Genomic DNA, 24,181 nt, shown 5'->3' on the forward strand with positions numbered 1-24,181 from the left:
CCCGGTGTGGCTTGTCATTGGAGAGGCCTGCTGTGCGAATGCGCTCACCCGTCCGTGTCAATTCGTGTGTTCGCAGAGCCCCCGGAGTAGATGGAGGGGCAGCTATGGAAACAGCATGTGCCCCACCCTCTGTGCTTGTTCCCTTCTGCAGGCTTTACCAGCTTGGGGCCGAGGCACTGGCTTGTCCAGGTGGCCTTGCAGGGCTGCCTCTGAATACAAACGGGAGTCAGCCGAGACTCCGCTCAGGCCTACACCGTCTTCCCTTTTCAGGGCAGTCGCACACCCCTCCAAACCTGGTCTTCCTTGCTCCCTGCCACCAAGACCTACTCTGGGGCATTCTCTAGCCACAAGGCACCAGGCCTCACTTGCCCTTGTACACAGATAAAGAGGCTTACGCTTGTAGGAAGATAAAGATCTGAGACAAGACTTCAAGACATTAATTCATGTGGACCCAGCTACCTGGGATGTAGCACACGATGCCATGGCATCACCAGAACCTTCCGGAGGGCTCCTATGACCCTGGAGCCCAGGGGGTTCATCCTCTCCCTGTGTATGACACGTGAAACATCACCCGGCTCACCCCAAGCTGCTGAAGGGGCTGGCTGGGTCCTCTAGTTCGATTTCATGTGAGCAGAGGGTAAGGCACTGGCCTTGGAGATAAGAGCAGAAGGTGGAACTGCTCCAAAGTGGCCACTCAGCTTCTGGACAGTGGGGGTCAGATGCTCGCTCTGGGAAACCTTGAGTCTTGGCCCTTATGTGTCCAGAGGGCCGTGTCTACTGGGCCATTGCTTCTGACATTAAGGCACATCTCAGATTTTGGCTAAGTTTCCTGTTTTCCCTCAACTTTTATCAAGAGAAAGGAGCCCTAAAGCAGAACTAAGTACCCCTGCCTGCCACAGATTCAGAATTTGTTCAAGCTGAAAGAAAATTCATAAAATGGAGCCACCACTATCTTTTTTGGTGATCCCATCCAGAGGTCAGTATGTCCCAATGTGAGACAAGTCCTCCCTAAACTGAGTCGCCTTTCACCTTGTAAATAAATGCCATTTTCCCACCTCGAAGCCTCCTGTCACCTGTGTATTTTCACAGCAGGAAGGGGATCTATCCTGTCCTGCCACAGCAGCCGAGCGGGGACGAGGCCGGGCCACATAGGTGGCCCAGCCCTGGTGGCTTCATGCCCACCTGTGTTGGCCAGCTGTTATCACCCAGCACGTCACAGCCACAGCACACATCCTGAACCCATGACCTTCTCTCAGCTCCCAGATTCTGCTCTACTCTGGAGTCTGGCTGGTGCCTCTGGCTCCAGCTTGTGCGAGCTTGCTGTCAAGGAGTCAGTGAGCTAGACTCATCCGAAGGCTTGACCAGGGCCAGAGAATCCGCTTTTGGCAGGAGAAGGCCGTTCCTCCACTTGGGGGCCTGTCCAAAGGGCTACTCGAGGGTCCTCGTGACCTCTGGCTTCCCCCGCAGCCAGTCAGTGGAGAGCTAGGACTGAGGCCGCAGCGCCTGTGACCTCTCCTCAGAGGCCCCCGCCTCCGTCAGCTCCGTTCCTTAGGAGCAAGTCACTATAGCCCACAGGCCACACTCATGGAGGGGACCTGGCGCCCCTCCCCAGGGGAGAAGGGTGCAGAACTCCCGGCCCCACTTTCAGCCAGCACGCCATGGGAAGTCAGGGCCTCGGGGACTGTAAGCCAGGGCTGGACCAGAGCGACGCCCCTGGCTGCACAGGCATCAGCCTGTGGGCTTCCAGAACCCGGGGCCAGCTCTCTCTGGGGAAGGCTGCATGGAGGGCACTGGGGCCTGTAACCCCGGGGCCGCCCCCCCAGAGGGAAATGCAGAGGATGCATCAGGAACCATAGGAGCAGGAGCGCCAGGATAGGGCCCTAAAGCCCCATGGGGCTCAGGGGCTTGGGTTTGCCGAGGACCGTTCCCTCAGGCCCCACCGCCCTCGAAGGAAGTGGCACGTCTCACACCTGCAGACACAGCCAGCAAGCTAGGTGCGACTCAGGCCACTGAGGCAGGGGCAGCAGGGGCAGCAGGGGCGGGCAGGTCCACATGGGGACACCACTGCTGGAAGCTGCACTCTCCTCTGGAGGCAAGAGTAACAGGTGTGCCCCCTGGGCAAGAGGCCGCTCGCCACCTCTGGGCACATGCACGGCCTGTGCGCTTGTCAGGCGACCAAGTGTCTAATAAAAACCTTGACTTGGTGGCCAACGTGTACAACTGGGAAGGCTTCAGGGAACAGGCAGGGAAAACTGGGACATGTGGCCATGGGGGGCCAGAGCACGGTGGGCTCCCAGTCCCTGTCCCCACCGGCTGGTGCTGCAGCACTTGCCCCCGGTTCCGCCATCACCAGCAAAGGGCTGGGGCACCAGCAGGCCCGTGACAGCAGCCTGGGACCAGGTTTCATCACTGCTCCCCACAAGGGGCTGCTGCAGGCCATGAGCACTCCAGGCATCTTGCACACCTGGAGTGACCCTCCCTCAGTGACAGGCCCCTGGGGTAAAAAATCCTGTCCTGGGGTGGCCCAGGCTATAGAGGGGCCTGAGGAATCATGATTTTTAATCGAGGGACGTGTGCCTCGCGGCATGTGAAGCCTTTCAAGGGTACACGCTCATGGACAGTTTCACAGAGCTCATTTTCAGATCCCCTACCCATCATCCTACTCTTTCCCAAACGGATCTCCTGAGAACGAGTCTGAATTCACACACATGGGAACAAAGCTGAGTCTCATCTATTCCAAATCTCAACAGGACACGCTGCCCTCACGACGACCCCAGACTCCCAGGTGTGGCAAACACAGGGGAAATGTCCTTTAATGGAACCTTTATGGCCCTTTCAGGGTCCCTTTAACCAGAAAGCCACAGGACTTTGGGCTTTCCCTTCTTAAACACACGTTGAAAGTGACATGTTGGAAGACACAGAAATAAGGTATTTAGACTCATACGTGGCTTTTCAGAATTCAGATATGGTAAAGCAGAGTGGCAGAAATAATGACAATTTAAATTAAATACCTTTTCCTCTTCCATCTCCTTCCACTCCTCAAAGAACACGTGGCTCTCACGGGACAGCCTGTGAGAATGAAGCACAGAGAAAAATCAGAGACCACGAATACCGAAAATGGCCTCCTCGCATAAATGCCTTCCACACGGCTCCGAACTCCTCTCTAGAAAGTATCTTACCTGGGAAGAGATGCAACCCAGAGCGGCTGCAGCAGCACAGGGCTGCCGAGCTGACTAGATGCACCGAGAGCGCCTTGGGGGAACACGAAACTTTCACAGGACAAGATGATAAAACCCAAGGATACACTTTGCTGTGCATTTTCAGGTTTGCTGCATGTTAGTTAATACAGTTGTCAAACCCCGTTGTATGAAACCAGAGCATGAAATACTTATTTCAGTTATAGTCAATTCTCCTCACATTCTCTTATTAAGCATATACTATCTTTTCCATAATAACAAAAAAATTGTACGCTGCCACCCTCATTAGCAGCCGAGGACCTTTCCATTTTTTTTTTTTTTTTGTATTTCTGATTTTTGTACGCTAGTTCTTATTCTCCACAGCCAGTTACAATCTTATTTTATATGGAAGAGAATCTATTGATTATCTTGTTTTTACAACTTAACCATGGAATTAATCATGTTACACCTATATCATTTTAATTTTTTTATCCTTTCAGTGGTTGGTTTCACAAGGTATGCTTTTAATCTTCATTGATTTTTATAATCTTCAAAATAGCTAACCGAACTGAAAAATAAAGTTTTTTTCTGACAGAAGGTGCATCTGATTTGGCTACTTGGTTTGGCAGCAAAGACTGGCTCTGTCAACGAGGCTTGTGATAGACATTTTCTGTAAATGAGCTGGATCTGCAAGCTCCGAAGTAACAGTAAGGTATTTAAAGCAAAAATAAGGTCAAAGCATTTTATCAAAAGGCACAGTTTTGGCAGAACTATAATGAAATTAATAACGTATCTGTTTCTCTAATCATTTCTGAAAACACAGAATTTTAAAAGGTGAGCATGTGAAAGTGTTACAGCACAAAAACAGTGATTTAATAAATCTCAGCAGAGCTCTTTTGGTGTACGTCCCATAAATGGACAAAGTGAATTATGCTAATGATGAGAACAAAGCTCTCCACAAGTCACGTGCTTTCCAAGTCACTGCTTCTAAGAAAAATGTAGAAGAACCTAACCAAGTTGTCAGGTGACAGAAAATTAAAAATATTTTTTGACAACAGCTCATTATATGAACTTTGGCATATAACCTAGAAATTCACATAATTGAATTACATTGCTATAATAAAACTTTCAATCCTGTAGCTTACACCTATAAAAACCAAACAGAAATAGAATTGAAGCGGAGCCGTCTCATTCTAGCCACACATAATGTTCCTCTACAAATACAGGGACTGACAAAAAGTCCATCTCATTAACAGATGCATTTATAAAGTAATTTCACTTTTTGTATTTAATAATTAGTATAATGTACTTGTGGTTTTAATTGTGTGTATTAGCAATAATGATTATTAAAATAGTTAATTTTAATTTAGATACATTTTTATTAAAAATAAATGTGGGGATCCCTGGGTGGTGCAGCGGTTTGGCGCCTGCCTTTGGCCCAGGGCGCGATCCTGGAGACCCAGGATCGAATCCCACGTCGGGCTCCCTGCATGGAGCCTGCTTCTCCCTCTGCCTGTGTCTCTGCCTCTCTCTCTCTCTCTCTCTCTCTCTCTGTGACTATCATAAATAAAAATTTTTAAAAAAATGTTTAAAAAAAATAAATGTGATAAGGTGATTAGTGAGGTCTTTTAAATATAAATTATATCAAGGTAAAATTTGTGGGGGAATGAAATGAAACTTTGATTTGAAGGAGAAAAACAAAAAAAGTTCATTGTGTTTAAACACAGACTGACCTAGAGGGCTCCTGGGTGGCTCAGTGGGTTCGGCACCCGACTTCGTCTCAGGTCATGTTCTCAGCGCCCTGGGATCGAGCCCCAAGGCGGGCTCCCTGCCCTCTCCCCTGCTTGTCTCCCTCCACCCCCACCTCTTCCCTCCCCGCCTCGTGCTTGCTCTCTCTCTAAATAAAATCTTAAAAAAAAAAAAGGAATAATGGATTATGAACCACCAGTGTTCAGATTTGATTGTACACGTTCACAAAAGAAATTCAACTTTCATTTTGAAATGTTAACACATTTACACTATGCTCCAAATTGGATCCTTTGCAAGTATTTAAACTTACGACAAAAACCTTCAGGACCTTAAAAACCGCGCGAGGACGGTCCCTCTTTACAGCTCCTTCAGAGGGCGTGAGGACCAAGGTGTTCGGGAGCCTCTGCGCCAGGTGGCGGCCCAGGGCGGGCCACTCCTGTGGGCCCGGCGACAGGGTGAGCGGCCGCCCCGCGCGGTCTCCTGAGGCGCCAGCTGCTCCCACAGGCCACGCGGCTGAGCCCGGACACAGCCAGTGCCCTTCGCCCGCCGGGGCCGACAGCTCGCCACTCCGCACCCTCTCCTCCGGGGCTCCCGGCAGGTCGGCCCCGCCCAAGGCCATGGGGCGGCAGGCCTCCCTCTCCCCTCCCCACGTCCCGTCCCGTCTCCCCACACGGTACGGCCTCCCCCTCCTCCCCCACCCCCCATCTCCTCCACACGGTACGGCCTCCCCCTCCTCTCCCCCCCCGTCTCCCCCCATGGTACGGCCTCCCCCTCCTCCCCCACCCCCCATCTCCTCCACACGGTACGGCCTCCCCCTCCTCCCCCACTCCCCATCTCCTCCACACGGTACGGCCTCCCCCTCCTCTCCCCCCCCCCGTCTCCCCCCATGGTACGGCCTCCCCCTCCTCCCCCACCCCCCATCTCCTCCACACGGTACGGCCTCCCCCTCCTCCCCCACTCCCCATCTCCTCCACACGGTACGGCCTCCCCCTCCTCTCCCCCCCCCCGTCTCCCCCCATGGTACGGCCTCCCCCTCCTCTCCCCCCCCGTCTCCCCCCATGGTACGGCCTCCCCCTCCTCCCCCACCCCCCATCTCCCCCCATGGTACGGCCTCCCCCTCCTCTCCCCCCCTGTCTCCCCCCATGGTACGGCCTCCCCCTCCTCCCCCACCCCCCATCTCCTCCACACGGTACGGCCTCCCCCTCCTCCCCCACCCCCCATCTCCTCCACACGGTACGGCCTCCCCCTCCTCTCCCCCCCCCCGTCTCCCCCCATGGTACGGCCTCCCCCTCCTCTCCCCCCCCCCCCGTCTCCCCCCATGGTACGGCCTCCCCCTCCTCTCCCCCCCCGTCTCCCCCCATGGTACGGCCTCCCCCTCCTCTCCCCCCCCCCGTCTCCCCCCATGGTACGGCCTCCCCCTCCTCTCCCCACGTCCCGTCTCCCCCCATGGTACGGCCTCCCCCTCCTCCCCCACCCCCCATCTCCTCCACACGGTACGGCCTCCCCCTCCTCTCCCCCCCCGTCTCCCCCCATGATACGGCCTCCCCCTCCTCCCCCACCCCCCATCTCCTCCACACGGTACGGCCTCCCCCTCCTCCCCCACCCCCCATCTCCTCCACACGGTACGGCCTCCCCCTCCTCTCCCCCCCCCGTCTCCCCCCATGGTACGGCCTCCCCCTCCTCTCCCCACGTCCCGTCTCCCCACACGGTACGGCCTCCCCCTCCTCCCCACCCCCCATCTCCTCCACACGGTACGGCCTCCCCCTCCTCTCCCCCCCATGGTACGGCCTCCCCCTCCCTCCCTATCCCTCCCTCCCCCCTCCCGTCTCCCCCACGCAGCACACAGCAGGTCCTCCCCGCCTCACCGAGGGCTACGCGAGAGCGTCAGGGAAGAGGCCGAGCGGGTGCGTGGGTCCACCAGCAGGCACCCCCCACCCGCCCCGGGCCGGGCACCGCCCTGACCTCCACCCCGTCGGGCCGAGCTCCGGGAGCCGCTCAGGCGGCGGGCCCCCTGCCCCGCCCCCCCCCCACGTCACCTCTGGCCAGTGGCCCTGGGACCCTCCGACCGGAAGTGCGTGGCGCCCACGTGGCCCGGGCGCGACCGGAAGGACGGAGGGACGGCAAGGCCTCCGCGGGGGGCGCGGCGGGGCCGGTGAGGCGGCAGGGCTGAGGGGCCCTGGGGCCCGGCCGAGCGCCGCCGGGGGCCCGTCGGTCAGCAGCGAGGCGGCGCGGCGTCGGGTGGGCCAACGGGGCCCGCGGGGCGAGCGCGGACACGGACGGTGTCGGCCTCAGCCGCCACCCAGCAGCCTGCGGCCCCGAGGCGCAGGCGCAGCCCCAAGGCACAGGCGCAGGAAGGCGGCCCCAGGGCGCAGGCGCGGGCTCGGGACAGCAGCCCCTGGGAGCAGCGCGGGGCACGCGGGGCTGCACAGGGCCGCGGCCGCAGGACCCCTCGGCCCTCAGTGTCCGGGAGAGCACGCGCAGAGGTGGGAAGCGTCCCGCGAGCTGTGGCCGCGGACGGAGAGAACGACCCTGACCGCGAACCGTACGGGCTCTGCTGCGGGGCGGAGGAGCCTGCTCTGGGCGTGCGAGGCTGCGACGGCCACACAGCCGTTGGCGTCCACGGGACAGCTTACGGAACGCTCGGAGTTTTAGGCCTTAAAAGGGTGAGCTTCATAGGTTACCGGATCTCCGCGTTTACAAGATTCGACCATGAAGAAACGATCCGATTAGAAAACGGCACAAGGCACGAAGAGATGCGGCAACGTGGGGAACGCGGGGCGGCGGGTGGAGACACAGAGCCAGGCCGCGAAGGAGCGCGCCCACCACGACGGGGCTTCTCCGGACCCCTGGGGGCGACAGCAAACACCGCTGCTGGGGAAGGGGAAGAGGAGGAGGAGGAGGAGGAGGAGCCGGCCGCTGTGCCCGCTGCTGGGAATGTGGGACGGGACCGCGCTCCGGAGGAGCCTGGCAGGGTCGCAGAAAACGAAGCGTGCAACTCACCTGTGACCCCAACGGCCTTGCCGGGAAGTCCCGTCCACGGCAAAGCCGGTGTGGGGCGTGGATGGCAGCCTCGTTCAGGACGGGCCCAGGCGACCCGGGCGTCCGTCAAGGAGCTGCCGCAGCAGACTGTGGCCACTTCCCGGAATAGCTCTCCGCCGTGAAAACACGGGAATTAGTGAGCTGAGCGGCACCCTGCAGGAACCTCCCGAGAATGACGCTCCGTGGGGAAAAAATGCCAGTCCCAGAAGCTTACGTACTAAGTAATTCCACGTATATGACTCTTTAGAAACGACAAAGGTGTACAGGGGACAGCTGAGTGGTTGCTGGGGGCTGCAGCGGGGAGTTGAGGATGCGCGCGGTGATGGCGATGTCCTGCATCCTGGCCACCCCAGGGCCGATATCCCGACTGGGAGGTTGTGCTGCGGTGTCACAAGGTACCGCTGGAAGGACTGGGTGATTTGTGCATGGGATCTCTCTGCCTTAGTTCTTATAATTGCATGTGAATCTACGATTATCTCAAAATAGAACGTCTAATTTGAAAAAGAGGAAGAGAAAAACATCGAATGTCTGCAAAATATTCAATTATAGGAGACCTTATCTATTACCTACCCTGGACATTTATGTTGTTTCTTATTTTTCATACTCTAGATGATGCTCCAAAGCTCTTTATCTGTTGTGTTTTTTTTTTTAATTTTTATTTATTCATTCCTGAGAGACACAGAGACAGGTAGAGACACAGGCAGAGGGAGAAGGAGGCTCCCTGTGGGGAGCCCGATGGGGGACTCGATTCTAGAACTCTGGGGTCACGCCCTGTGAGTCAAGGCAGACGCTCCACAGTTGAGCCACCCAGGCGTCCCTCGGGTTTCCTTTCATATTTTGCCAAAGTGCTTTTCCAAGAGTTTGTGCCAAATTACACTCGTCAACACAGTAGTGTATCTGCCCTACGGCACCGCCATCAGGCTTGCAGTGCCCACCTGGTTTCCAACCTTTGCTAATTTTGCAGCTTAAAAATAGTACCTCATTGCCTCTATTTTCTCTTTTGTATTACTGAAGGTGAACATTTTTAATGTTTATAAATCATTTATATTTTATGATTAGTCTATTCATCAAGACCAAGGGATTCCTCTGACCCTTCATGCATGAAGCAATGGGCACAGGAAGCATTACGAGCTGGTTAAAAATTGATTGTAATTTCTCAAAAGTTACAGCACAACTGACAGCCAGCTTTGGGTGTTAGGGGAATCCTGAGCTGAAACAGGACCAAGAAGTGGGGGAGGATGAGCAGACGTAGCCGGAGCGAGGCCAGAAGTACAGACCAGACAAGACATGGTTTAGGCCCCGGGTGAAGTCATGCTACTGCTGAACAATACTGGGGGGAGGGGTGGGGAGGGGCGGGTCAAGAGTAAAGAGCTGTACGAAGCCTTTCATGGTGGAGAAAAAGGAGCAGGGAGGCCAGTAGATACACAACAATTAGGTAAGAATCAAATGGCATAAAAATACAAATGACAGAAACCTAGAGAGATAGCCTGGAGCACAATTTTAATCCCAGAAACAAGGTCCGATTGTTTTAACAGAGTCCTAATCTTTTAAAACAAATCCGGGGCTAGGGTTGTCTGAGGATGTGTATGACTGTGTATATAAATCGAGGAATGGGAAAGGTCAGGTTCCAAGTGTGCAGATGCCTGAAGACATGTGAAAGCAGAAAATTATTAGTACTGCTTGTACTGGGGCTGCAGACGGGGGGACCCTCCTGTGACTGCATGTGGACAGCCACATCCAAATCACCCCTGCAAGGAAAGAACACAGGTCCACGCTGCAGAATGTGTGTTGCAGAGAAGCGAAGGGAACTCTACGTCCAGTCTTCTGCCCTGAGCAAGCATCTCTCCTGAAGCCTTAGACAAACCTCTGAGGGAAACCGAGTCTCTCCTTGGGTGCTGCCCTTGCTAGGAAGTGATTTCACTATTTCTACACTGAAATTGTCAGAAGACTCTGTGTTTGAACTGACTCACTGTTTTCCTCTTTCTGATCCTCAACTGCACGTTCTACTTCTCCCCCTGGAGCCTCACAACACGATGACGACAACAGTGTGTATTTAACGCACTCCAGCTACTGGATGCTGCACACGGTATGCGCGTTATTTGCTTCAGTTCTGACAACAGCTTAAAAATAGGTGCTTCGTAATGACCTTGCCTTACAGGTAAAGAGATGGAAGCAGACATGCTCAGTCCCCGGAGTGTCCGGGACAGCCAGTGTTTGAACCACGCCCTGTCTTCTCTGGCTTCTCTCTCTCAAGCATTTCAGTAGGTTCTAAGCTGCCTTGGAAGTCCAAGCCTGTGCCCTTGTGAGAGTCCTGAGGTCCCGGGAGCCAGCTCTTCCTTCACAGTTATACACGTCTGCCACGGACCTGTCGTCACATCTGCCTCTAGAGACTTCTCTATGAAAAATGTGGTCGGATTACGTAAAAGGACAAAGAGCTGGCATTTCAGGTCGTATGAACCATTGGTAGTGACTCTGTGGGGAGGTAGGTAATGTCACCCACCTTTAAACAGTGCCTACCCACCATTATCCACAAAACAAACGTACTAAGAAAAACCTCATAATTCAGTGAATGATGGAACTGGTGTAGGATGTCAGCAAGTCAGTAACAAAGCAGGAATTTGTTCTACTTCCTTGCCTGGGAGTTCTGCAAGATCTCCTCAGCCTGTAGTACTGAGAAGGATCAGATGTAGACAGCAGTGGGCTCTCAACATCCAATGTCCCCAAGAAATGCTTCTATGCGACTGTCGTCACAATGAGGAAAAGAAAGTTGATCTCGGTAAGTTTAAAGGGGGTGCCACCTGCTTCTTGGCTTGCAGCTTCCTCTGAAGAAAAAACACCTTGTGCTTTGGTCTCCAACCAAATGCCCCTTAATGACCTCTCTCATTTCCAGAATTCACGTGGCATCTGTCACTGTATTTTTTCAGAAATAGGTTTCTTTCCCTTTTTACATCTATAAAAGCAAATCATAACTGTAAAATCAAGTTCAAATATTCAAAGAAGGTGAAAATGTTCCAAAAACACCCAAGAGACAACCTCCTTATCTTCCAGATCTTTGTTATATATACATATATATGACATATATGTAATATATGTATGATTATACATATGATTTTTTTTTCAAAAGCCAAATTTATTTTTATTTTTTTAAGATTTTATTTATTTAAAAGAGATAGCAGGAGCATGGGGAGCAGTGGAAAAAGAGAGAGAAGCAGGCCCCCCCGCGGAGCAGGGAGCCCCATGGGGGCTCGACCTCAAGACCCCGGGATCGTGACCTGAGCTGAAGTCAGATATTTAACTGACTCAGCCCCCCAGGTGCCCTCAAAAAACCAAATCGTTTTAGTTGTACCATATGCAACTTGTTTTTTAAACATATCATGAGCATTTTCCACGTTAGTTTATGGATTTCTGTTTTGAATGTTTGCTTTACTGTTATTTTTTTTAACTACACCATAACTCAATAACTAGTACCATGTTGATAGATTTTTACATTGTTTCCGATTTTCCATACTTCTACAATGGAGATACTTGTATAAGTTATCTTTGTGCCATGAGCGGGCATCACAGTGGGAGAGAAAGGCTGGAAGGTTCCTAGAGATGAAATCATAAGGACAAAGGTTATGTGCAGTTAAAAATTTCAAATCTGTTGCCAAACTATTCCCTAGGAAACTTGTGCTAACTTATACAGCTACCAACAGAAAATAGGAGGATTCAGGAATGTTTTACTCGGTTTGCTCTGTGTACATACATTGTGCTAAGCCACTATGTATATACTAAGATGCATATGGGCACACCGCAGCATGTGGAGCCGTAAGCCCTGCCCACAGAGTTCACAGGGCCTCACGTACAGCACAACTGTTCCAGAACTCAAGTTAGCTACAAAGAAGGTCAATATCTCTATGGCCGGCTTTCCGGCCACCTGAGCCCTTTTCAGTAGTAGAGCTTGACTGGCTGAGCATGGGGCTCTAAGAATATAAAGACAAGACACAGTCTTTGCTCTCAAAGGACTTAACCTGTTGCAGGCTCAAGGCAGTCTCTGAGGAACCCTGAATTACAGATACTCAAACACAATGTTATAAGGCAATAGAAATAAAAGATATCAATTGTCTCTGACGGGAATCCCCAGAACCCGTGACTATGTCACTTTACATGGTGCACGGGACTCTGCAGATGTGAAGTAAAGGATACTGGGGAGAGGAGGTTTCTTGGAATACCCAGGTGGGTCCAGTGTAATCACCAGGGTGCTTATAAGACGGAGACGGGAATTTCAGACAGAATGCAATGTGATGACAGAAGCAGAGAGATATTTCAAGATGCTACGCTGCTAGCTTTGAAGATGGAAAAGGGGGCTGCAAGCCAAGGGATGCCTGTGGCTCCTAGAAGGTGGAAAAGGCAAGGAAATGGATTCTCCTCTAGAACCTCTAGAAAAAACACAGACCTGTTACTTTGATTGTGAAAGCTGTTTCAGACTTCTGACTTTCAAGATTATAACAAAAATAAATCTGAGTTGTTTTAAGCCACTGAGTTTGTGGTAATTCATTAGAGCAGCATTAGGGTACAGAGGATTAGGGAAAGGTTGACAGAGGGCATATTTCAGCTGCACTTTGACATCTAGGTGGGATTCCACTTCCCAGCAGGAGAACAGTGTGGGCAAGGGCACAGAGGTGAGAAGTACGAGGCACATTTGGAAGGTATCGATGAAGGAGAGACCCAGCTGACGTGCCTGCAGAAGACACAGCAAACCTTATATGCTCAGTGTTCAGGGGTGCTTCGATGACTCTGCAGAGGGAAGGGATCTCTCTGAGCAAAAGCTGGGAAAAAGAGTCCGGGTCTCAGAGGTTTGGCTAGAATTAGGTGAAGAGCAGTGTAGCAGGGGTGCCCTACACTTGGCCAAGAGGCGGCAAGAAGACAACAGTGACAAGGACAGACAGACGGGGTGAGGAGCAGCTGGAGAGAAGGGGGCAGGGAGGTTTAGGGCAGGCTAAGGGGTGTTTGACCTTGTGTGGGGAACCCTGAAGGCATTTGAGGAGACCAGTACTATGACGTGGTTTCTGTAGCCCTTTGCTCTCTGAAGAATGAGTGTGCAAAGCCAGCACCACTGGTAGCGAGGAGGTGCAGAGCGGAGAGCACATTCAGGGTTTCTGGCTGCACAGCTCACGTATCAGACTTGTTATTCTGTGTGGCATCCAGCAAACGGGCCCGGATAGTTGTGGGGCCTGGGCGGCACTGTGGGATGGACAGGATGGTGAAGACCTTGAGAGCCACGGAGCATCATGTCCTACATGCTGAGCTGGGGTCGGGCCCAGGTCACAGACAACTTCGTGAACTGGGGCAAATGACCCTAAGTCTCCGGGCCTCAGTCGCCTCCCCAGGCGATCGGGGCCTGAGCCGGGCTAGCTGAGGCAGTGGCGGGGGAGGCAGTTCAACTGTGCTGACAGCTCCAGAGGCATTTCCACTTTGATTCTGTGCCCAGAACTCCGGGACCTTAACATGCAGTACTGTACAGTCCAAGTCCTTCCCTGTGGCCACTTGTCACTAAGCCTCAGTTTCTTTCTCACATAAAGCAGAGCCCTGAGCAAACCTCGCTTTGCATTTGCCCAACAGCACAAGCTGGGATCTAGAGCCAGAAGTGACCGATGGCATCGCTGAGTTGCCAGTCGGCGAGTGGTGTTCTTAAAAACACCGGTCACTCCTGGAGACTTAAAGAAAGCTGAACGAGAGGCCAGAGAAAGAAGAGAACACGACAAAGCACACTCGATGCAAAGGCACAGCACAGTGACACGCGAACAGCCTGAAGTAAGCAAAGGGCCAAATTTCTAACATAAAAGAAAAGCAACTAGGTTTCAAAAACATTACAGAGGGTTTCCCCGTAAATTCACATTTATGATCAAATTTCAAGGAATCAACCATACGAGTCATTGATTAAGCAAGAATTTTTAGATCAGCCATAGGCTAAGTGCCCTTGTAGCTTGGCCATGATTAACACTGTAAACCAGGATTTCAAGGGTAACCCAGGGTCACTGCTCAGACTTCAGTTTGTGTATTTTCTTGCAAAATGTTGGAAACCCGGGCCTCCTCCTGAGACTGGATGTCAGTCGGGAGATCTAGTAAGATGGACAGTTAATTCAAGTTCCGACACTGGCGGGGGAGTGACTTCATCCCGGGAAACCTGACAGTGAAATGCACAGGGAACACTGTCTGTCTGCCCTGGAAAACTGGATGGTTTGGTTGCACGGCAGTTCTCCTGGAAGATTTAACTGGACCATTTCCTGTGCTCCTGTCTGACTTTAGGGTTTGATTAATCAATCAGTCTCCTCAGATGCCATCTTCAGTCAAGGCAACCAGAGGAGAACCTGGGGTGGTGCCACGTAGTGTGATAGTGTAGACGAGAGGTCAGGAGGTGACCCAACGGAAACATGTTCATCTTCACGCTGTGTGGTTGCTGTTGTCACTGTTGACCCAATGAATTGGAGAAATAAGCCTGTATGCCAACTAAACTTATTACCACATGGTCCTTAATTGCTAATTGCTAAAAGGCAGATTGCTTCTGACCTGAGAATCCAGAGCTTGCTTACCACAACCATTAAGAATAATTGCACATGCATTCCTGACATTTATGCCAGTAACATTTGTTCTAGAAAGTAAAATTCGGAAAACTCTGAAGGGACTTTGAAGGAAACTGTGAGGCAAGGAGCAAATCAACTCCTGGATACTCGGTGTCATTTTCTCTGCCACCATTAAGAAGAATGAAGCTCTGAAAAGCTGCCAGAGAAATGTGCAGCGAGCATTGGAGCATGTTGCCTTGAGTGTAAATGAAGTACTGGCTGCCCTGGGGGTGGCTGGGAAGTCGAGTGCAGAAAGCAGGCTTACATGGCATAGCTCAGGTCTTAACCAAGCTGTCACCGCTGGGCCCGGGATGGAAGGCTCCGGTCCTTTCCTGGCTCAGCCCTGCAGTCCTGTCCATCACACCATTTCACCGATCCCTCATGAAGAGCTATTACAACCTTCCAGAAAAGTTAGCATTTAGGACACAGCCTCGGGTTTCCAGAAAGATAGTTAAAAATGATGCCAGGCTTTGCAGATGAGAGACAGGATCTGAATGAAGAGGAAGAAGACCGTGACGCTGCTGTCACCTGAATCTCCTTGTTTCACTTTCAGGGGCCTGAACGATGCTGCATTTTGACATCCGTATTAACCTCGGAATTGTGTCCCTACCAAATTCATGTGTTGAGGCCTTAGCACTCAGGCACCGCAGCAGAATGTGAGTATGTTTGGAGAGAGGCCTTAAGGAGGGATCATGGGGTCGTGGGGGCGGCCCTGATTCACCAGGACTGGAGTCCTTACAAGAAGAGCCAGAGACACCCATGATGCTGATGCATGACAAAGGCCCGGTGAGAACACAGGGAGAAGGCAGGCCCCTGCACGCCGAGGACAGAGGCCTCATGGGAAACCAGGCCTGCCCACACCTTGATTCCAGGACTCTGGCGTCCACCCGATCTGTAGTGTTGTGTTACGGCAGCCTCAGCCAACTAACGGAACCCCAGTGTCGGCAAACTCTCCAGCTCTTTGGGTAATCCTTCCTGTCGATTCAGAATACACCTAAACACACACACACATACCTCAGTAGTCAGGAATCCCATTCCCTGTGATGTGGACGTCTGGTATTACCACATTCATACCCACCCTAGCGCTCCCACTAAATTTTCAAGAATTTACTTAGGAACGTTTTCATGTTCCGTTAAATGACTTGGTGACCCCTGTACTCCTCAGCCAGCCTTCTTGTTCTGAATGACGTTCCTTCTTCACTAGCCATTCATCTTCTACCATCTTATAACTTGCTTCCTCCCTAAGTAGGAACCCTGGATTCTCCCACATGGACTCTGGCAATTCCTCCAAGTATGAGCTGAGACTACATAGCAACATTTAACAAAAGATTATTGAGGTATAGGCTGGTAGCAATAATCATGCAAAAAAACCCCAAAGATTAGAAACCAGTTTCTAGATAGGAGTCTACTAGCATCTCCTAGGGGCTTCCACCGGGCTCTTGCATCGGCCACCTTGGTCCAGCGCTGCCTACACGCTGCCGTGAAGGGACCATCTTACCTCTGTGCACAACAGGACTGACCCTACTCTCCATTAGCCAGAACTAAGGCTTCCAATATCCTCTCCTTCCTAGGAGAAGGGAATTGCCGTGAAGGAAAGACCAAGGCATGATCGATAATCTGTCCTGGATGGCTAGCAGAGGGACACCCTCTGTCCTCCAGAGGACATCCCCGCACTCCCTGACAGGGTGGGGGCTCACCCACAAGAAGGCAACCCCACAGCCCTGGGTTTCATTTTTCAAAATCTGGCACATTGTTGTGTGACTAAAGGGAGTAAGTTTCACAGAAGATGGTTGACTAAATTAATCAACTACAAGTTTCTAAAAATCACAAGATGGCTTTGGCATGCAAGAGGCTCCATTCCTTGATTTGGAAGACGGCAAAAGAACCAAGCATCTGGTCACTGCTCTCTCCCAGAGATTTTTCTTCATGGTGGTTGACAGTTGTGAACCGATAAAAAAAAAAACCACTTTTCCACACAGAAGAGGAACATTTAGGGATAAGGAGAGACATTACTCAGGAGTTTCATGCTTTTCTGATACTTCTCCTTCCCAACTATGACCGTCTAACACCCCTGCTATGGTGATGACAACCAAACAGATTTCCTGAGCCAGGCTGGCAAGGGCCCTGCACCTGTAAAACCAGCAACAGTAACAACACAGACACCACCCATCTGGGTGTTGAAATGTGAGAGGCGCTAAGGTTCAACCCCGAGGATCTTCATCACCACCTCTCTATAGTCGGTAATATTACCCCCGTTTTCCAGATGAAGAAACTCAGTTTAGAAAGTGAAGCATTGGGGATCCCTGGGTGGCTCAGCGGTTTAGCGCCTGCCTTTGGCCCAGGGCGCGATCCTGGAGTCCTGGGATCAAGTCCCGCGTCGGGCTTCCGGCATGGAGCCTGCTTCTCCCTCTGCCTGTGTCTCTGCCTCTCTCTCTCTCTATTATAAATAAATAAATAAATAAATAAATAAATAAATAAATAAATAAATCTTTATTTATTTATTTATTTATTTTTTTGACCTTTACTCTTCTTTCCTTTTTTTCATCTTAAGCTGATTCTCGGGACATGCTTTCGTCTAAGAGAACACGATGCTAATGACACTTTATTTCATTCTCAGCCAAGACTGTAAGTAATGACAGTTTGTTTTTCCCAGGAAAACCTAATATCCTGAATTGGTTTTGGAAGCATAAATGGTTTTAAGGTCAACTTCTTTTAGGTTGGTAATTTAATTCAACTGGATTGAGATTCAGGGGGAGGATGGAAAGGCCCCTCTGAAAAATGGGCCATGGGAAAACCAAGTTGAACAAGCAGATGTCCCCGCTTGGAGGATTTTGCATTAGTCTTGTGAACTGCAGCCTCCGCTCTGGGGACAGGTTACATGGTAAGTGTTCTCTGTAAATGTTTCAGGCATGATGTTTGGGATAGCAAGCTTATCCTCTGCACTCAGAACAGGAATCAAATCCAACCACATGATCCATTTTAAATGTCATCTGGAAACAATTAAGGGCCAGCAGCTCTGCCAAATGGCTCATAAGCGGTGCTTCTGGCAGTTGGAGGCCAAATGTTTGCGGAGAAGAAAAACCCATTCTTCTCTGACCACAAATGAAAATACAGTGATCACTAGCCCGATTCCTCCTTAGACGGTCTTCCGGGAAAGGGCCGGTGGCAGGCTGTGCAGGTACACAGGTAACCAGGAAGCACAGTACCCTGTGGCAGGTGCTGGTCTAAGTCCAACCCAATCGACTGGCAAAACACCGAGAAGAGGAGTTAGCAGAGTGGGCAATGATAAACAGTGCGCAGCCTGCGGTGGAAGCTGCTGAGATGCTGGGCTTGGAAAATGATGTCAAGGGAGTCAGCATTGCACAACAGCAACTCGTGCCAAAGGGAAAACAAGATTGTCTGGTCTCCCATTGAGAGAAGCAAACAAACATAGAGGATTCGTCTAGCTAGTGATCTCTCGCCGGCGGACGCAACGCGATTATTATTATTATTTATAAGTATTGAGTTGTTACTGCTCAGGATCTCGGGAGACCCGGCTTCAGGGGAGGGAGCAGGAGCCCAGCGCGGGGCCGCCCTCACCCCAGGGCCGGACACCCCCGGTCCTCCCCACCCCGGCTTCTGCCCTCGAGGCCCCCTTCTCCACTTAGGAACTAAAACTAGAAACACATTTACAGTCGCCTTGCTAGAGAGACAGGTCTGCGCCATGCGGGATCACCTGGCCTTCACGTGTGTTGCATGAGGTCGCTTCCGACCTCGAGAGGCGGCGGGCCCGGCCGCGCTCGGTGGGCTCAGGGGCTCGGGCCACAGCCTCGTGTTGAGCGGGGACTGGGGACCTGGACCTGGGCGGCCAGCCCCCGGGGGGCGAGGGGCATCGGCGGCCCAACAGGTGGGCACTGGGCGCCGCGGGCGGCCGCTCCTGCTGGCCCGGCCCCTGCACCCCGGCCTGTGCCTGTGGCCCCAGCTGCACCTGCCCTGCTGAGCTGTCGGGGGGGCCCGGCAGCAGAGGAAACTGAGGCCGCCTTGTCTGAGCTACGTGCCCCACAGCGAGGGGGACACCCTGATGCGGGCCCAGGCCCGGGGGATGAAGTGAGGAGCTCCCCCGTGGCTCAGTGCACAGGCTCGGGGGGCCCGGGCACCTCCACGGCTGGCACCCCATGGGCTGCCATCAGGGGTCCCCCGAGGCAGAGCCCGCTGAGTCCCTGCCCACACAGCAAGCGCCAGGTAACGCCTGTAATGGGGAAGTTTCTCGAGGGAACTCCCATAGGGCGAAAGGTGGGAAGGTGATGTGTAGAGGGAGCAGGATGCATCCATCTACCCTGAGCCAGTCCCACAAGCCGCCTTGGAGAAGGGGCTCCTGGGTAAACCCACTCTACTGGGGGCTGGCGGCCTGCGGGATGTCTCCCTCATACTCCCTTTGATTTTGATTTTTGTCATTTATTTATTCAACAAACACTAATCCCCAGTGCGTGGCAGACGCCGTGGGGGAGCGGGTATGCGGTCCAGCCCGCGGGGGTCGGCGGGCAGCCGGGCAGACGAAGGAAACACAAAACAGGCAAACAGGCCGGAGCCAGGACCAAGGTCCCACGGAGGGCGCAAGGTACGTGGGCGCTTGGATCGGTGCTTCATCCACGTGGTTACGTGCCACGGGTACCCGGGGCCCTAACCGTCTCCAGCCGCAGGGCAGACCAACCACAGCCTCTGGGCTGGGACACCGGCACCAGGAGGACTTGGGCTGGCCCAGGTGACCTCGGCGGGTAGGCAGGTCCAGGAAGCCCTGACAGAGGAAGGAAGGGGAGCCATTTTTCTCCGCAAACAGCAAACCAGGGGCATACTGAGGAAATGCCCAAAGTGGGGTCCCTGGGGGCTTGTTAGACACGCAGAACCTCAGGATCCACCCCAGACCCACTGAAGTAGGCCCTGCCTCTAATGGAACGCTCCGATGGTTACAGACACAACAACATTTGAGGAGCCCTGCAGAGTGGAGCTTCTGATGTGATCCACAGACCAGCATCCCCTGGAATGTGCTGGAAATGCACATTCTTCATCCCCACTCCAGACCCACTGAACCAGAGACTCCGGGAGCGTAGCCCTGCCAGCTGTGGTTTAACAAATCAGAACCCAGTGACTCTGATGCGCACCCACGTTGGAAACCTACTGGCTCAAACCGGGAGTGTGTTTCCTACATGAGATGGAATTTTATGTCCAGAGCACGGACTCGGGGAACCCGGAGCGCAGTGCGGGAGCCCGAACCCTGAGAGCGTAGGGCATGTGCAGGCAAGAAGCTGGAGCAGATGCTGGAGTCCAGGCAGTGAACTGAAGGCCCTCAGCACCCCTGAAAAGCGTTCCCCCTCAAAGACTTGTCTATTAGGACTTCAGGCAGTTGAGTCACTCCTAAATAACATAGATTTGCTGCAACTAGCAATACTCAGAGGAATGTCCTGAGGCCTCTAGACAGCCTAAAAACACTTTTTCAGCATTACTAGAATCTAGAGTCTCCTAGGTGCCTGTTAGGAAAAGGATAAAACTCATCTGAATATAAAGACTCGGGATGTGTCACCCAAGGTCAGCTCATACAGATGTTCTCAGCCCCTTCGCCTGTCACCGCCTGGTGCAAGGATGAGTTCTGATCCAATACGGCTAAGTGTTCTGACGAGAATTATTTCAGAAGGGCTTTGGTCTATGTATATTACGCAAATATAAAGGTGAATATACATATGTGTGTGTGCACGTGTGTTAACCATTCAGAAACATGAAAAAAATGTGAGTTTCCTCTGGTTGGCAGAACTTTAGAAAATGGGTAATTGTCACTTTTATTCGAGGACACCTATATTTTCTACAGGAAGTACGTGCACCTTGCATAATAAAAAATTTTTTTGAGAAGAAAAATATGTTAAAAAATAAATAAAGTTCTATTCCACATGATGAAAACCAAACCTATGGAGGCCCAGAGCAAGGAGTTGGCAGCAGAAGATGGGGAACGTCCATGCGCTCCCACCCTGACGCGGGGCTGCCAATTTCATCAAAGTTGTTCCTCTTTTTATCTACTTTACATATTGAGATTCTTTGTCAGCTTAGAAAAAAATAGGCTCGATAAAAAACAATGTTTTAAAACATTTGCCTTGCATAGACGGCTCCCTGGATGACTCCGAAATGTCGGTTTTCTTGACTGGAGACAGGGGAGGACACAGTGCGTTACTGGGGACTAAAGCACCCGGGTTTTGAGAGGTGAGACCCATTGGCTTTCCTCGTCAGACCTGCAGGTGGTGAGGTGGACATCCGCTGTATTGTCTAGAGTTCCCCACAGAAACAGGAGCACGCTCACACGCGCACGCACAGTCCCTCTCCCTGCGTACGGGTTTAGGAGGAGGACTGGCTCGCGTGACTACGGGGCTGACCAGCCCCAACGTCCGCGGTGGGCAAGCTGCAGCCCCAGGGGAGCGGACGGTATGGCTCCAGGACAAAGGCCACCAGGCTCGAGACCCAGGAACAGTAGATGCTGCGCTTCGAGTCCAAACGCAAGGCGGGGAGGGTGTTCTAGCTCGAAGACCATCAGGTAGGAGAAGTGTCAGTGGCCTGGTCCTGGGCTCTGCTCAGGCCTTCACCCGATGGGATGAGGTCACTCGCACGAGGGAAGGCAACCTGCTTTACGGACTCAAACACCAGCCACGAGACACCCTCGCTGTGAACCAGGTGTGACCAAATATCTGGGAGCTTGCATCTTGGTCAAGGCGACTCACGAAGTTAGCCATCATGGCCCTGCGAGAAACGTGACCTCCAAACCATCCCTATGGGACCTGAGCTTTTTTTGGATTATTACTCTTTGCTTCCAACACACTTGCCTTCTAGGTTGTGCACCTGAGCCAACCCCGACAGCTCCATTAACAGTCTGAGGGGCCCAAGGCCAACCTAAAGACATCTTCCTGGGGAATCCTCACCCTCTCCTGTCACCCAAGGCTCTATCTGGCACCATCACAAAGGTGCCCAGAAAGGCGGGGCACTTACTCCTATGTGGCAGCCCCTTCCCTGTGGCCCCCTCTGGGACCAGCCTGCTGTTTGACAAGCACGGTGCTGTGCAGTGTGGACAAAAGAGGAGTGGGTCCGGGATCAGAAGCCTTGCGCTCGGGTTCTGCCCCTTAGGAGCCGTTGCCTTAGACCAGTAACCTTTCAGTCTTTCTTCTTCCCCATCTGTGAAATGGGAATACCCACCATGAGATTTCTGTGAATCTTAAACTAGAACAAATCTTCAAATGCTGTACAAGTGGCAATTCCTATTATTAATTTTCAGTAGCGTGAACTGAAAGCATATAAAAGAATCCTCACTTAGCACTGTGCTTTGCACTGCCGGGGATGTGTGGCACCAGGAACGCCGGACTGCGCAGCCCGGTAGCTGCCCTGGAGCCAGCCTCCACCGTCACGTGCTTAGCGCAAACATAGCTGAGGATACAGGAGCCATTTCCTCATCTTTTCCAACTGGCTTTAGGTTTCCTTATTTACTGCATACTAAACAGGTCTCCAGAAATAGGGCTGCCAGATAAAATTCAGGGTGGCCAGTTAAATTTGAATTTCAGATAAACAATGAATTCTTTTTTAGTATAAGTGCCCCCTGAAAATCATTTGCTGTTTATCCGAAATTCAAATTTAACTAAGCGTTCTGTATTTTTATTTGTTAAACCTGGCATCCCTATCCAGAAGGGGAGTTGGCAAAATTTTATGTTAAAATTAAACATTAACATTTTCTTAGGTGATGAATATTCAAAAAAAAAAAAAACCATGCGAAAAATATCATATGTAAAAGGTTTTAATGGTTTGTAGGATGGCTTGGCATTTAAAAATGATTTACTTAAAAAGCTAATGGAGCGGACCCGAGTGTATGTTTTGACCATTTCATCTGTCAGATAAGGGTACTATTTTGTGGACAAGGCTCTTCTGAAGTACATGTGAGAAAGTTCTCTGTCCACAGGTCCCCCACAGGAGTCTCGGTGGAGCATGGACTCTGTGGTCGGACAGCATGTCCAGTGGGGTCCCCGCACTGCCGTTACTGCTCCATGACCTCGGAAAAGCTACTTCACCTCTATACGCCTCATTCTCTCGTCCATAATATGGGGCTGATACTACGAGTGACCCCAGAGGATTTTTGCGAGAAGTCAGCAAGAAAACCCATGTAGGGGGCTTAACGTATAATAAAGCACTTGATCAATGTCCTCTTTTATTAAAAATGTAGAAAGGGCCCCTTTCTAGAACACCACTAATGATGTATGGGAGTAGAACACGAAGGTCCTAACGCCCGTATAAGCCCCTCTGAGGGCTCCGTGAGGCAGGGGACGCTGTGGTGGCGTGCCATCAGGTGCCCACGGCGGTGGAGGCGCGGCCCGACCCGAGAGTGTGGCCCTTCCTGCGGGGCCGCATCCTGCACACCAAGAACAGCAACTGTCCTCGCGTCTGAACATGACCTTCAGGCTTCCTGGGGGGCAGCAAGGCTCGAAGGTTTAGACCAATTCAGATTGTTCTTGTTTTAACTCTGCAAAGAGCACTACCATCATCACCAGGAGAAAGACCACAAGGCCTCCCATTGCCGACGTGGAGCGGGCTGGTGGGGCAGCGGTGGGGTGGGGCGGCCCCTGCAGGGCCCTATGTGTGTGACACAGGCCACCCTAAGCAAGTCCCCACGCAGCCCCGCAGGCGGAGCTCCGCAGGCACCAGGGACCCGGTGTCTCTGAAGGGGGTTAAGGGCGGGCCGGAGACCGGGCCCAAGGACGAAGACTGCGCATCTTTTTTCCCTTCCACTGGACGAGAGCGGCCTGTGGTGTTGCTCCTACTGTGCTTTGGAAAGTTCTGGGTTCCTCGGTGGCTGATGCCTATTTGCACGGAAGGCATGGCGGATGGGTGTAGGCTCTTGAGTGTTCCCTCTGGCGCCTCCGAGTGACCGACCGCAGAGCACCGCGGTCTCCGAAGGTCGGGTTCCTACTTCCCCGCGGGGTCGGTGCGGCCCCCGGGGGGCTGGCAACCAGCGCCGCCTCTGGGGGACACCTGGCGGCGGGACCTTCCCTAGCGGGAAGGGGCCCACGGCTTCACCCCAGCTTAGAGAGATGGCTGGACGAGGCCTCGTGCCTGGCCACCCGCACCCCGAGCCGCACCCCCGCGGTCGTGCCAGCCTCGAGGGCTGGGGTCCCAGGCAGGTGCCCGCCCAGGCCGCGGCCCCCTGAAGAGCGTCCCCAACACCTCGGGCGCCACCGGGCCACTGCTCCCCGACCCTGTCCACGAAGGGAGACTTGGAGGTCCCCGCGGCCTGGGCGACCCACGACGCAGTTGGTGGGGCCACCACACATCCGAAATTGTGCTGCGCCAGAGGCGCCAGCCGGCCGTGCTCCCTGAGGTGTGGGCCGCGGCCGGTGTCGGGGTGCGATGGCTGGGTCACCTCCGGCTCAGAAGGCCCGGGCCGGGCGCCGGGCAGTCGCCTTCCTTTGCCTGGGGCCCGCGCGGAAGCCAGCCCGTCGGGGCCTGCCTCGTACTCCCTCGAGCCTCCCAGTGTCCCCTCGTGTTTGCGGGGCTCAGAGCCCCTCCCCAGCGAGGGCCCGCGGGCCGCGCTGCCTTCCCTCCGCCTGCCCGCCCGTCGGG

The 24,181-nt window shown here is 52.9% G+C and overlaps 1 protein-coding gene across 2 annotated transcripts; it reads left to right on the top strand.

Moving 5' to 3' along the window:
* Window positions 1–10,601: 10,601 nt before the first annotated feature.
* LOC144291787 (uncharacterized) lies at window positions 10,602–23,956 on the top strand. Of its 2 annotated transcripts, XM_077861569.1 has the most exons (4): window positions 10,602–10,740; window positions 17,118–17,191; window positions 19,030–19,163; window positions 19,516–23,956. In XM_077861569.1, exons 1-4 carry the CDS (start codon window positions 10,717–10,719, stop codon window positions 19,560–19,562), a joined length of 279 nt encoding a protein of 92 aa, XP_077717695.1. In that variant the 5' UTR covers window positions 10,602–10,716; the 3' UTR covers window positions 19,563–23,956. The 2 variants fall into 2 exon arrangements, with proteins under 2 accessions (XP_077717695.1, XP_077717687.1); XM_077861561.1 differs by having other exon boundaries at window positions 19,030–23,956.
* The last annotated feature ends 225 nt before the right edge of the window (window positions 23,957–24,181 follow it).

The sequence above is a fragment of the Canis aureus genome, chromosome 2 (assembly GCF_053574225.1).
Source record: "Canis aureus isolate CA01 chromosome 2, VMU_Caureus_v.1.0, whole genome shotgun sequence".
NCBI lineage: Eukaryota > Metazoa > Chordata > Mammalia > Carnivora > Canidae > Canis > Canis aureus.